The 11,751-nt window shown below is 46.9% G+C and overlaps 2 protein-coding genes across 3 annotated transcripts; one reads left to right on the top strand and one right to left on the bottom strand.

Moving 5' to 3' along the window:
- Positions 1-3,698: 3,698 nt before the first annotated feature.
- On the top strand, positions 3,699-6,441 carry LOC123075645 (flagellar assembly protein FliH). 2 transcript variants are annotated; one of them, XM_044498202.1, is made up of 6 exons: positions 3,699-3,926; positions 4,117-4,183; positions 4,388-4,506; positions 4,614-4,735; positions 4,836-5,099; positions 5,648-6,441. In XM_044498202.1, the coding sequence occupies exons 2-5, from the start codon at positions 4,135-4,137 to the stop codon at positions 5,092-5,094; spliced, it is 549 nt and encodes a 182-aa protein (XP_044354137.1). In that variant the 5' UTR covers positions 3,699-3,926; positions 4,117-4,134; the 3' UTR covers positions 5,095-5,099; positions 5,648-6,441. The 2 variants fall into 2 exon arrangements, with proteins under 2 accessions (XP_044354137.1, XP_044354136.1); XM_044498201.1 differs by lacking the exon at positions 5,648-6,441 and having other exon boundaries at positions 4,836-5,605.
- Positions 6,442-8,279: 1,838 nt separating this feature from the next.
- Positions 8,280-10,806, bottom strand: LOC123075646 (uncharacterized). The gene is made up of 3 exons (XM_044498203.1): positions 9,557-10,806; positions 8,994-9,442; positions 8,280-8,878 (listed from the first exon to the last, which is right to left on the bottom strand). Exons 1-2 carry the CDS (start codon positions 10,440-10,442, stop codon positions 9,003-9,005), a joined length of 1,326 nt encoding a protein of 441 aa, XP_044354138.1. The 5' UTR covers positions 10,443-10,806; the 3' UTR covers positions 8,280-8,878; positions 8,994-9,002.
- Between the last annotated feature and the right edge of the window lie 945 nt (positions 10,807-11,751).

Raw genomic sequence — 11,751 nt, forward strand, 5'->3', positions numbered from 1 at the left:
GCGTGCGTGCATGCACCTTACAAATCATCAAGGGAAACTTTTCTGCCCACCGACCGGCCAAAGACTTGGCCGGGCGCGTCTGACGCGTTGGATCATATGCGATCCTGCGGCCAACAGCAGCACTTCCAATCCGCACCACGTCCCTTCTTCCTCATCTAAATCTTTTTCTATTTCTACTGATGAATCCAGCGCACACCACCGGCGGCTGCCGCGATCCCTCTCCGGACTCCGGATGATTCCAAGCAGGGGGCAACCATGGCCTGTGAGCTCTAGGAGGGACGACGACCCACACGGTTGCATGCTACAACCACCGCGGCCACGTACTGCAACTCGTTGCGCGACCACTTGCTGAGAGCATCTCCAGCCGTTGGAACCCCCAAAAACATCACCGAACCAAAAAAGTTGGTGTCTTGGGGGTCATCTGCATCTTCCCAGTCACACCCCACCCCAAGCAAAAGTTTGTGAGGAGAATGATTAAGTGGGCCAAGAAAAAGGACATGTGTTGAGACACGATTCGCCGAAACTTTCGCCGGCGCCTCCAAGAGACCCCAGCGCGCCGGGTATCGCCTGGGTTTGCCGGCACTATTTTGACATCCTGGGGGGCGTTGGAGGCGTGGCTGGGCCGTTTTTCGGCGAAAAGTGCCGTTCGAGCCTAAAACCGAGCCTAAAAAGGTGTCCTGGGGAGGCTAGTGGAGATGCTCTGAGAGCTGCGGCAATGGCGACCGCGGTGACCGGAGATGTGTGCCTGCAAACGACCAACCTGTAACCAGCAGTGCAAAATGCTACTAACGGTGGCATGGGATGCTGGAATCAGTGTCACCAGATGCTGGAACCAGCGGTGTGCTGTGTACCGAAGTTTGTACTGGTGGTTTTTTTTGCTGGAACCAGCGGTGTGCTGTGCTACCGAAGTTTGTACCGGTGTTTTTTTTTTTGCTGTAACTAGCGGTGTGCTGTGCTACCGAAGTTTCCACTGGCGGTTTTTTGCTGGAACCAAATCAATGTGGATGTTGGAACCTGCATCACGGGTTGCTACAAACGGCAACGGCCCATGGCGAGATGTTGCATCTGCAGTGCCCGCGAGCTGCTAGGACGGCGACGGCCGTATGTCACAACGTTTGTTGCTACCGTCATCTCTGTTTACTGGAACCGGAGACTCATAGTCCTGTAACTGGCGATGTTGGGTGCTGAAACAACGATGTCGTTGTTGCTGGAACCAAGGTCTAGAGGTGCTACAACCACTCATGATCCTAGGGGAAAATGAGGTTGGCGACAGATCTCAGCCTAATCCATCCACACCAAAATAACGCACGGTACCCGAATTTGCGAACAAGTTTTGGAAAAGGATGAACTTTGTTTTTTGAAAACCTGTTTTTTAAATTAATGAACATTTTTTGCAAACACGAACATCATTTGAAATTTTCAACATTTTTTCGGAAAATGAGCAATTTTTTAATTCCAAGATATTTGGAATTCGAATATTTCTTGAAATTGTAAAGAATTTTCGAAATTCAGAACTCTTTTTTTAAAAAAAATAGAATTTGTAAAATTTCGTTATATTTTTAAAACATAAAACAAAATAAAATTAAGAATAGTTTTGAACATTTTTTCAAAAAAATCGAACAATTTTTTAATCCTGAAAAGCACGAAAAATTGTTGGAAACCATAAAAAATAAAATTTTGACTATTTTTTTGAAATTTTGAATAAATTTTGAAATTATAAACATTTTCTTATGATTTTGATTTTATTTTTTGAAAATTTTAAACTTACTAAAAAATAAAACGAAGAAGAAAAGAATGAATAATAAATTTTAAAAACACAGAAACCGATGAAAAGGAAAAAACCAATTCTGAAACCTTGTAGAAATATTTTTTTGCGACGATGCTTGAAACATCACCATGATGGGGGCTAGGTAAGGAGGACCTTATTCCATCTTCAAGAAGCCGCGGTCGCCTCATCTTCTTGGGCATGGCACAAACCCTAACAAAACTCTACAATGCACTTAAAAACAGAGCCCTCTCGTCGGCAAGTGTCGGGATCCACCACACCTTCATGGTCCAGGAGACGAGGCGGACCGACAGCGGCACCGGTGAGAGGCGGGAAAACCCTAGATGAGAGTTCGTTCGAGGGCGGGAGTGAAAGCTCCAAGATATCTCTAACCTTGTAGAAACATGTAAATAGTCCGGCCGAGTTTGATCGCTCGCTTCGTTCACTATGTGCCAAACGACGACCAAACAACGCAGCTTAGTCTCTTTGTGGCTCGCGCCGTTAGCTCCTACAACCTCCTGACCTCAATTGTATTCGTCTAAACATTATTAAGAAATAAATAAAGGGAAACAATTAGGCTCGATCGTCTGAAAACGACGGCAGCGTCAGCCGGTCTTGCTACCATCCGATCTAATTTGATCACACGGTGTAGATGTGCTCTCTATATTCCTCTACAACAACCCAATCCTTAAGATCTTGTTAAACTCCGCATCCTCAATCTCCATGGCATGTTGTCTATCCCAGTCTCTCACGTGACCTCTCGCGCCGTTACACATCTCCTCCTCCACCTCCAAGCAGGGAGTGTTGTAAGGTCGATAAGGGTGCCGGACTGACAGTGTTGGCGTTGCGAGTCCTAGGCACCGATGCTCCAAGAGGATGCCAATGTACAAGGTTGCTGCTCCGGCAAGCTCGCCAGCCAACGCGACAGGTAGCGGATGTTGTCGGCGCTCGGGATGGGACCTCATGGTGGATGGTTTGCGGTTGGTGGCAACGACAACGATGTAGGTCCCTGCAGTGGCGACCTTCAAATCTTAGATCCGCGAGGGGAGATGTTTTTTGCAACAAATGTCATGTTGCAATTGCAACAAAGGTCTTGTTTCGATGGCAGATGGACACCACCACGAGTCGGGGATGCTTTTGAAATAAGGGTCCTGTTGCAGTTGCAACAGGTTCTTGTTGGAAAAAAAATCCTTTCTGCAGCCTCACAAAAAATTGTTTTGCAATACCCGGTTGCAGTTGCAACAAGGTTCTCGTTGCAAAAAAAAAACATATGTGCAGCCTCGATACTATTTATTTTTTAAGACGGGTCTTTTTTTTGCGAAGGGCAACAAAGGTCTTGTTGCAATGATAAAAATTACAATAAGCACGGCTGGCGAGATGGTGGATCTTTAAAAGATCCATTAGCTAACGCGTAACATCCCCATAAATAAACGGTGTGGTTAGTCTAAAATAAAACATAGGTATGTTGTTTACAGGGTTTGTAGGCACACTGTTAAAGTTGTAAAAATACTTATCAAAGAAATGGATAAAAAATGGATGTATTTAAAACTAAAAACATCTAGATACATCCATTTCTCCGTCAACTATTTCCGGTCGGAGAGAGTACAAAATACCAAACGGAAAAAGGATTATATTTCTTTTGTTATTATACAAGGGCACTTTTTTCAAAATTTAGACTTATAACCTCGGTCAAAAAAATATAGATTACATGTTATCAAAAATATATTATTGACAAATTATTTGAAATGTGCATTCAATTGCATAATTTTTGTGGCATATAACTCATATTTTATTTATAAAATAACAGTCAAAGTTAGACATATTTTTTTTCTCAATAAAGAAAGTATAGAACGAGGAAGTACAACATCCGTATCCGTGACAAATAAACATCCGATTCGTGTTTGTGTTCGTCTCTCTTTCGAAACTATACGAAAAAAAAAGGAAGTGGAAAAGAACACCAGCCTTCTGTCCCGTCGGCCGTCGCCGCTCTCCCGACGCCGCCGCCGGTCGCCTCCTCGTGTAGCCCCCCACGCCGGCCATCCCCCCGCCCGGCGTCGTCCTGCCCGCGGATCTCCGTCGCCGCCTTCCCCGTAGAGCCCACGCGCCCCCTCCACCCCCGGCCTTGCCGTCCCCATCGAGCACTCAATCCGCCGGCCGTCAGGTAAGGCTCCGTCCTCTCCCGGACTCCCGTCTTCCTCTTGCTTGCTAATCCCGCTGCACGAGCCGTGCGACTTCATCAAGCGCTAGCTCTGGCTTTCGGGATGGATGGGGGCGGATGAACTTATAGAGAAAATCAAAGTTGTTGCCTGTCAACTGACACCATTCTCCTTGGTGCTCCATGTTTGTTTCAGGTGCACGTTGGTTTCTCGATGGAGGCACCACCATCGAGGCAGGAAGGAACCTATTGGCATTGGCATGGTACTGCCCTAGCCTTGTTCTCATGTACAGTATCACCAGATTTTGCAACCTTATGTCGTCTGTCTTTTGTTGCCATGTACTATATATGTTAACTGGATACAGTTTCTGCTTATAATGAAACAATGTAGGCTCTGTTTGAACTTCAAAATTAGTAGCATTCCATGACATCACAGCTAGTCTTCTCCCCCACCGATTTCGATTCAGGCAATGGTGAAGATGCTGCTGCGGACGATGGCTCCTCCTGGTGTGATTATTCAGATTCTCCAGGACATGGTTCCAGCTTACACACAGAATGGGCCCACTTGCAGGACCAGCTTCATAAGGTAATATATAATTATTTTGACTTCCATGGGTGTTGATTAATCATGAATCATGAGTTTGCGTCGATATCAGGAAGTTTGACGGTGAGGCTCTTCTGGTTTCTCTGTAGATGGGCTACAGGGAAGGCATATCCGAAGGGCGGAAAGACGCTGCCCAAGAGGGCTTCAATCTTGAGCATAGGCAATCTGCGCCTGAAGGATACAAGTGGGGTCTTGTTCGGGGAATTACTAGGTGAATTGGATTTCTGCTCATGCCAACTACAGTTTTCTTTATGGACTTCCTCTTATATACTGTTCTTATTGTTTTTTTTTTTTGTCCTTAAAAAAAGCAGTGCATTGGCTAGTCTTCCGGATAGTCTAAAAGAAAAGTTGCTGCTAGACGCCCAGCATAGAGGGAAACTTGAAGATTTGCGCAACTCTGTGCAAGAAATTTCACCAGAGGCTGCAGTGCGGATGTTCCATGAGAGTATTATTCAGGATAATGCTCCGCTAGTGGAAAGCAGGCTTCAAACCATTCCAAATGATCTTCTGCTGTTGTTGCGCGAATGCCCAGATGTTCAAGTTCCTGAAGAGTTGAAACGAGCTCCATAAGCAAGGTCGAAAGTGAAAGTGAAATTGCAAGCACCACTGATTTTTTATCTCTGGTAGAATCACTTAGACTGAGTTCTTCTGAAGGATGCAGTTGTAAACACTGTGATACTAAGGATGCAGTAGATCATGTCGCCCATTTTACGCTATGAAACTCCTGTAAATTCACATTATGAATGACTATAGTAATATATTTCTTTGTGACTGTTGCATCTTTCTGTTCTTCCTTTCCCAACCGTTGCTCTGGTCTACTTAACCCTTGGCATCTGCAATTGCTAATGAAGTGTATTGGTATTCTTCATTGATATATTCTTGGGAAAGTATGAATAATTGTTACACTCAGCACTCAGTGCAGATATCACTAGTTATTGTACTTTTGATAGTGTATAGGTTCTGATAATTTCTGGCATTTCGTAATACTGACAATTATGCTAAGTATTGTAGAAGTATATTTGTTGAAATTGGCATACTGCATATTTGATGAAACCTCTCGTCTCATTGTTTTTCATATCTAACGAGCATTTATCAACTTTTCTCTTTTTCATGTTCTGTGCAGACAGAAAATGCTAGTTTGCATCGGCTGGCTTCAGCAAATGCACTCAAATCTGCTCAACCGAAGGGCCTGATCCACTCTCATAGTTGCTATGACCTACTGCTGTTAATGGGATGTTAACTGCATGCTGATATGTCCTTTGATGGTCCACGGTAGTTATTGGACTGCACACCATGTCAGTAAATTGTCTGCTTCTATTTCTGTTACAGGGGTTGGTGTGATTGGAACATCTTGGTTTTGAATGTTAATGCCGTCTATTCATGGTGATGCATGCTTCAGGTTGGTGAGAGCATCAAACCTTTGTATCCGTTGTGCCTTGTGACTGTTGGTTTTGAGTGTTATATTCATGGTGATTCATGCTTGATCCATCTGCCTTCTTCACATATCCGTTTGGAGTGTTTCTTGTTGTTCCTATTCAGTGCCATTTATTTCGTTTCATGTGGGACTATTTCTTGGTTGCTCCTGAGTTGAATGAAGTACCAGGCCCGCATGCAGACTCTTTTTGTCTGTCTGCATTGTTCAAGGCTGCATCTTATACTCATGACATTGCAGGACATAATTTGAAATGGTTTGGTGCGCAGCACCAGAAATCCCTGGACGAAATGATCGAACCTTTGGAGATTCTTCCGCCGCCTCTTGTTGCCTGATATGGCATTCGGTTAGCCTGTTATGCACTGTATAGCCCAGCAGGTTTGCACCATCTTGTTCTACTGTCTCAGTTTGGCACCAAAGTAGACCAGCAACCAACAGTTAGTTGCACTCATATCAGTTAGTTGTGAATTTGCGTTGATATCAATCAAAGAACTTTGACGATAGGGCTTCTGGTTTCTCTGTAGATGGGCTATAGGGAAGTCATAACCGAAGGGCAGAAGGGCGCTGCCCAAGAGGGCTTCAATCTTGGGCATAGGCAATCTGTGCATGTCGGATACAGGTGGGGTGGGATTTCGTTCTGGGGATTACTAGGTAGTAGTAAGTTGCATTCCTGCCATGCGAATAGCTTGCTTCTTGTATATAGTTCCTTTGTGTCGTTCTTATTTATTATATATTCCTTTTGTTGTCCTTCAAGCAGTGCATTAGCTAGTCTTCCCGACAGTCTAAAAGAAAAGTTGCTGCTCGATGCCCAGCGTAGAGGAAAACTTGAAGATTTGAACAACTCTGTGCTAGAAATTTCAGCAGAGGGTGCGCTGCAGCTGTTTAAAGAGAGTATTCTGGAGGATACTCGTCGATCAGAGGAAAGCAAACTCCAAACTATTCTTGTTGCACGACTGCCCAGATGTTCAAGTTTCTGAAGAGTTGAAACGAGTTCCATAACCAAGGTCAGAAAAATTAAATTGCAAGCACCACTGGTTTCGAAGTCTGGTAGAATCACTTAGACCGAGTTCTTCTGAAGGATGTAGTTATAAATCCTGTGATACTAAGGCCGTGTTCGGTAATCATCCACTCCCGAAATCTGCAGAGCGGGGAAACTGCAACTCCTCCGTTTTACACTGCAGCTCCGTCAACTCCGCTCCCGGAGTTGTGGAGCGGAGTGGTACCGAACAGGGCCTAATTAAGATTTTCTTTATGGTGTAACCTTTCTTTGGCATGAACTCCTGTAAATTCCCATCATGAATGACAATAGTAATATTTTTCTTCCTGAGTTTCGCATCATCGTGTTATTCATTTACCATGCTCTGGTTTACTTGAGGCTTTTGGCATTTGCTAGTGTACCCGTAGTGGTATTTCCATTGATTTGATCCATTGCGGTATTCGTGGGAAAGTCTGGATAATTGCTGTACTCAGTGAAGATATCATTAGACATTCTGCTTTTGCTAGTTATAAGTTTTGAAACATTCTGCCATTTCGCCATACTGACAATGTGGTAAACTGAAAATGCACGTTCCCAGAAAATCATTAGATATTCTATGGAGCATTTACCCACTTCTTGTCCTTTCCACGTTTTGTGCAGAGAAAAATGCACTAAAATGTGATCGACGGAAGGACCTGATCCACTCCTCAGAGTTGCTATGCCCTACTGCTGTTAATGTGAGGTTAAATGCATGCTGATATATCCTTTGTTGGCCCATAATAGTTGTTGGGCTGCACACCATGTCAGTGAATTGTGTGCTTCTCTTTCAGTTACAGGGGGTTGGTGTGATTGGAGCATATCAAGCTGAGCATGAGCATCCCTCCTTCAGGTTGGTGAGAACATCAAACCTTGTACCCGTTGTGGCTTGTGACTGTTGGTTTTGAATGTTAATGCCATCTATGCATGGTGACTCATGCTTGATCCATCTGCCTTCTCCTCGTATCCGTTTGGAGCGTTTCTTGTTGTTTCTATTCAGTGCCATTTATTGTCATATCCGTTTGGAGCGTTTTCTTGCTGTTTCTATTCAGTGCCATTTGTCTGGGGCTATGTTTTGGTTGTACCTGAGATGAATGAAGAAGTACCAGGCCAGGCGTGCTAAATCTTGTTTATTTGTTTGCCAGGAAATGATTTTCTGGTGCGCACCAGAAAACTCTGGACCAAATTGTCGAATATTTGAAAATTCTTCTGCTGTCTCTTGTTACCTGACATGGCATTCGATCACGCACGCCTGTTCTGCATCGTTACACCCCAGCAGGTCTGAACCATCTGTTCTACTGTCTCAATTAGGCACCAAATTAGACCTGCAACCAACAGTTTGTTGCATTGATAACACAAGTAGAGTCTCAGCAATCATCGGTTACTAGGTGTTTTAATTGCTTATTGTGTTTCTGGAGTTACTACTTAACACATTGCAAATAGGCAGCATATGGAAACATTCACATCCATAAGATGGACAAAAAACTGGAACTTCCCTTTTGCTGATTATAATCACAGAGAATGCAAACAAACACGAAAGGATCACACATGATTCCTGAGACACGCACTCGCTACACATGCTGTCAATAAGAGTTTTATTGATCTTTGTCCAAGCAAGGAATACATCTGAATATTCTTGCCAGTTTGCAGGTCTCATTTTTGTCATCGCTAAAATATCAGCATGAGCACAGCAGACCTATGTACACATGCACTACGCCACTACACTAACCAGCTGACTCAGTGAGCGAGACCCCTAGCGGCTCTCGAGTACAACTGCGCTATGAGCACAAGATCTCAGGTGCTGGTGAGCAGCTCTCTATCCTCGCCGAGCAGGTCTCTGGCACAAATATCGCAGTGACCACCAAGTTAGAACCCCAATAACCATCATCTGCTCCAGCTTGAACCCCAAACTGCAAGTACAGATTCGACACCGCGCCATGAGTGAAATCTTCAGCATACCAACAATTTGTGCCACATGAATGCATTCTACTACTGGAAATGATTTTAACCCCTAGCTGTTCTTACCTCTAAAACCTATAAGTTGCAGGCAAAGCTTTTCTTGTCGTCGGACTTCTTCTCGCCGAGGACCGGTGGCAGAACAGTCTCAAAGGCCTGGACAAGCATCTCCACCTTCCTCTTCTGAGCACGGGCCAACTTGTTCACTGTCCTCCGGAGTGCATAATCGACCATCCACTCCTCGGCATTCTTGCGATCATCGGTCATCTGATGCCTGAGGTCAACCTTTTCAGCATCCGGATCAGGCACCACCGGAAGAAAGTTCGGGGCCCTGGGGTTGAATGCCCGGATTCGCTCCCCGCCTCTAGGTGTTCTTCTCCTGGACATGGTCAGCTTGTTTCCCTGGCTGGTTGCCGCCGCGGCATCAGCCCCTGCATCTTGGAAATTCATCCCACCAAATGCACTGGATATGTCATCCATTGAGGATTCCAGTGAAGAGCCGACAACGCCGCCGCAATCTGCAGAATTGCGACATTGTTCGCCGACGGTCAGCAGTTGTTTCTGGAATTCATTCCATGTGGTGGAAACTGAAACTGGAAAGAAACAAGCGATTTCAGGAAGAGAAATTTCACCTTTAGACATGCTGTTGCCTTGGTATCTTGGACCCAGCTCCTCTGAGATATCAGACCTGCAGCAGGCAGCAGAGTCCTCCTCCTCTGCTTCTTGTTGATCGACCCAAGAAGCCTTCCTCTCATCTTGACCAGTCTGCTCCTTGCGTCCGGGAGAGGGAGAGGGAGAGCTCGCCGTCCCTGGCAGGTCGGCGAAGCCGTCCGAGATGACGTCGCTGGACCCGCAGGAGCCGTCCACCGAGGCGCCCCACTTGTCCGTCGTCCCACCCCGGAGACTCCGGCGGCCGAAGTTGACGTAGGGAGACTCCACCTCCTCGGCGGAGAGGCCGCTGCAGCAGGAGCCCGAGCTCGCCGTCTTGGGGCGGGCGCCGGGACACGCCACCTGGACGAAGAGCCCGTCGTCTCCTTTGCGGGCGGCATTGCTGCTGGGGTTGCGGAAGGCGGAGACCCCCCTGTGCTTCATGCTCTGCTCCGTCTTGATGAGGCTCCTGCGGGACGCCAGGAAGGCCCCCAGCGGCGGCGCCGCGGGCGCGTGGCCCTTGAAGGTGCAGTAGGCGTACCGGCAGGCGCGGTGCCCCTCGCAGCCCCCGCCGCCACCGCCGAGGGCGCGGGCGCCCTTCTGGGCGGAGGAGCAGGTCTGCCTGGCCGCCAGCGGCGTGCTCCCTCCGAGCGCTGCCGCCTTGGTCAGCAACGTCTGCGCGGAGGGAGCGGAGGCCGCCGAAACCGCCGCCGCAGATGCAACCTCCCGGCCGGCCCTGGCGCCGGAGCTGCTGGTCGGTCGCATGTAGCCGGGGTCGGCCGCCACGGCCTGGCCCCCGCCCCCGGCGCGCGCGCGACCCCCGTTCCCGGGGACGCCGGGCGTCCTGCGCGGCTGCTTGCAGTGCACCATGGCGGGCGGCGGCGGCGGCGGGCAAGAAAGGAAAGCAAGGTGGAGATCGGGGTTGGTTCGGGGCTGTGATGATCCTGGCGGCAGACAGGCAAGGAAAGGAAGGTTTTGATTGCGGCGAGAGGGCAAAGATGGCGACGGGCTGGATTCGATTCCGTCGGACGGAGTCGGGGGTGGGGAGGCGGCCGGCGTGGATCGATGCGTTTGGGTTTGGGTTCTTGGGGTTGGGGAGGTCGCGAGATTTTGAATGCCCGGCTCGCTCGCGTGCGGGGTACAGTAGGCTGGTGCTGGCGGTGGTGTATATCCTCTGTGGGCGTGGGTCCTGTGTGCCGTGCTATGCTGCCCCACGCCGCCTGCTCTGTTTTCCTCGGCTTGGATTGAGGGGGTTTGGTTGCTGCTGCTACTCTGGGGCTTTGTTGAGGTTCTTATGGTAATAGAGGTTTCACTTTTCCGGGGGATATGGTAACTCATTTTAGGATAAGCACATAGTGGGTTTTGGAGACCATCTCTTAAGTTCCAAGGCAAACAGCATATATATATATATATATATATATATATATATATATATATATATATATATATATATATAGACACATGTTAATGTGTTTGTGCACTCACGTCACTCTGTACGTAGTTCATCTTGAACTATTCAAAACATCTTATATTTGTTAACGGAAGGATTATATTTGCAAACAAGAAAAAAAAAAGAAGGGAGTATATGAGATATCCTCTCTTTTTCAGTATCTATTTTGGGGTACAACTCACTCAAGTAGAGGATTTGCACATCAAATCTTCCATCAATGACATTGCTCAAATACTCTAGCACAATTGTTATTGTTAGGACGGTTAATGGTTGTCTTTACGGTTCCACCTTAAAAACATTCGCCGGAGCTATAGCTCACGGACGTAAACACAAAAACGGCTAAATTGTAACCACGAGATGAAAATATGTGAAATTGACGCCGTTGCTGCAATTTATTTTTTGATAAAAGAGGTGTGGCGGCCCCTTTTTCTAGAAACGGCTTCCGGCATAATGCAGACGTACGCGAAATCACAATGTTTCTTGAAGACAAGTAGATAAGGCTTGTGTCGTGGTGGACCCATAGAAATGCACAAGATGCCAAACCTCGAGTCTATCTGCGGAATGGTGACAACAATGATCAGGCGTGTTTGTTTGGAGGTTCTTGATCTTTTATCTTTTATGCCCCCAACCTTCTCTGCCCATAGTTTATCGGCAAAGCAGCAGTTTGACAACTTGTCGTGCAAGGGGTGTGTCTCGGGCCGCACTGGCATACCTGGAATCTCAGCCTTG

This window comes from Triticum aestivum, chromosome 3D (assembly GCF_018294505.1).
Source record: "Triticum aestivum cultivar Chinese Spring chromosome 3D, IWGSC CS RefSeq v2.1, whole genome shotgun sequence".
NCBI lineage: Eukaryota > Viridiplantae > Streptophyta > Magnoliopsida > Poales > Poaceae > Triticum > Triticum aestivum.

Coding starts and splice junctions, on each gene's coding strand:
- LOC123075646 (XM_044498203.1), bottom strand. CDS start 10,442: ATGGTGCACTGCAAGCAGCCGCGCAGGACGCCCGGCGTCCCCGGGAAC. Junction 9,443..9,556: donor AGGCAACAGCATGTCTAAAG/GTGAAATTTCTC, acceptor GCAATTCTGCAG/ATTGCGGCGGCGTTGTCGGC.
- LOC123075645 (XM_044498202.1), top strand. CDS start 4,135: ATGGAGGCACCACCATCGAGGCAGGAAGGAACCTATTGGCATTGGCAT. Junction 4,507..4,613: donor TGCAGGACCAGCTTCATAAG/GTAATATATAAT, acceptor GTTTCTCTGTAG/ATGGGCTACAGGGAAGGCAT. Junction 4,736..4,835: donor CTTGTTCGGGGAATTACTAG/GTGAATTGGATT, acceptor TAAAAAAAGCAG/TGCATTGGCTAGTCTTCCGG.